Source organism: Manacus vitellinus, unplaced genomic scaffold (assembly GCF_001715985.3).
Source record: "Manacus vitellinus isolate BGI_N305 unplaced genomic scaffold, ASM171598v3 scaffold_579_pilon, whole genome shotgun sequence".
Lineage (NCBI taxonomy): Eukaryota > Metazoa > Chordata > Aves > Passeriformes > Pipridae > Manacus > Manacus vitellinus.
The window spans coordinates 2,242-3,613 of NW_021940665.1; the positions used below are offsets into that span (position 1 = coordinate 2,242).

The 1,372-nt window shown below is 50.2% G+C and overlaps 1 protein-coding gene across 1 annotated transcript in view; it reads left to right on the forward strand.

Annotated features, from left to right (window-relative positions):
• Positions 1–1,372, forward strand: part of LOC115307814 (protein phosphatase 1 regulatory subunit 16A-like) — a gene marked incomplete at both ends in the record, with an annotated part of 5,096 nt that overhangs the window by 2,143 nt on the left and 1,581 nt on the right. The window contains one exon of the mRNA XM_029963249.1: positions 40–165. Coding sequence (XP_029819109.1) covers positions 40–165 — 126 coding nt within the window. The remainder of the gene's footprint in view (positions 1–39; positions 166–1,372) is intronic.

Genomic DNA, 1,372 nt, shown 5'->3' on the forward strand with positions numbered 1-1,372 from the left:
CTGTCCCCAACTCATCCCCGTGTCCCCAATTCCCACCAGCTCCACGTGGCAGCAGCCAACGGGTTCCTGGAAGCGGCCGAGCTGCTCCTGGAGCACCGCGCCGGCACCCACTGCCGGGACGAGGACGGCTGGCAGCCCCTCCACGCCGCGGCCTGCTGGGGACAGGTGAGGACAGGGTTTTGTGTCCCCCCAAAGAGGGCACGGACAGAGAAACCACTCAGAGTTTTCAGTCTGATAAGCAGGAGGCGTCTTTATTAATTACGGTCACTCTGGACAAAAGCGCTTCCTTCCGGCAGCTCACAGCTGGGATTTTATGGAATTTTTGCCAAGAAATTGCATCACACGACGTGAATAATCATAATATGGCAATGGGCATTTTTAATGTTCATGACAGGTGGAGTTTGGGGGCGTGGCCTTCAATCTGGGGGGAATCTGAGGGGTCGTTCCTGTCCTTCAGCCTCGTGAACCCTTGTCCTTCCTTTCTTCCATCATCTTCATCATCTTCTGAGGGGTCATTCCTGTCCTTCAGCCTCGTGAATTCTCGTCCTTTCTTCCATCATCTTCATCAACTTCTGAGGGATCATTCCTGTCCTTCGGCCTCATGAACTCTTGTCCTTCCTTCCATCATCATTATCATCAACTGAGGGGTCGTTCCTGTCCTTCAGCCTCGTGAACTCTTGTCCTTCCTTTCTTCCATCATCATCTTCATCAACTTCTGAGGGATCGTTCCTGTCCTTCGGCCTCATGAACTCTTGTCCTTCCTTCCATCATCACCATCATCAACTGAGGGGTCGTTCCTGTCCTTCAGCCTCGTGAACTCTTGTCCTTCCTTTCTTCCATCATCATCATCATCAACTTCTGAGGGGTCGTTCCTGTCCTTCGGCCTCGTGAACTCTTGTCCTTTCTTCCATCACCATCATCATCTTCATCAACGTCTGAGGGGTCGTTCCTGTCCTTCAGCCTCATGAACCCTTGTCCTTTCTTCCATCACCATCATCATCTTCTGAGGGGTCGTTTCTGTTCTTCAGCCTCGTGAACTCTTGTCCTTCCTTTCTTCCATCATCATCCACTTCTGAGGGGTCATTCCCATCCTTCAGCCTCGTGAGCTCTTGTCCTTCCTTCCATTTTTAGTTCTCTCTGTTTTTTTATGTTCTTGTGCTTCTGTTCTTTTGTGTCTGCTTATTGATAAATTGATAACCTTGATAAATTATTGCCTCTACTGTTTCTAAGACCGAGTTTCTCTGTGCTCTTGCTCAGGGCTTGCTTTCTAAATTAACTCTCTGATCCCAATGTCCCAGCTCTGGGTCCTTCCCATCCCTTTAACAAGAGTCCCAGTGTCCCAGATCCAGGCCCTTCCCATCCCATCTCCATC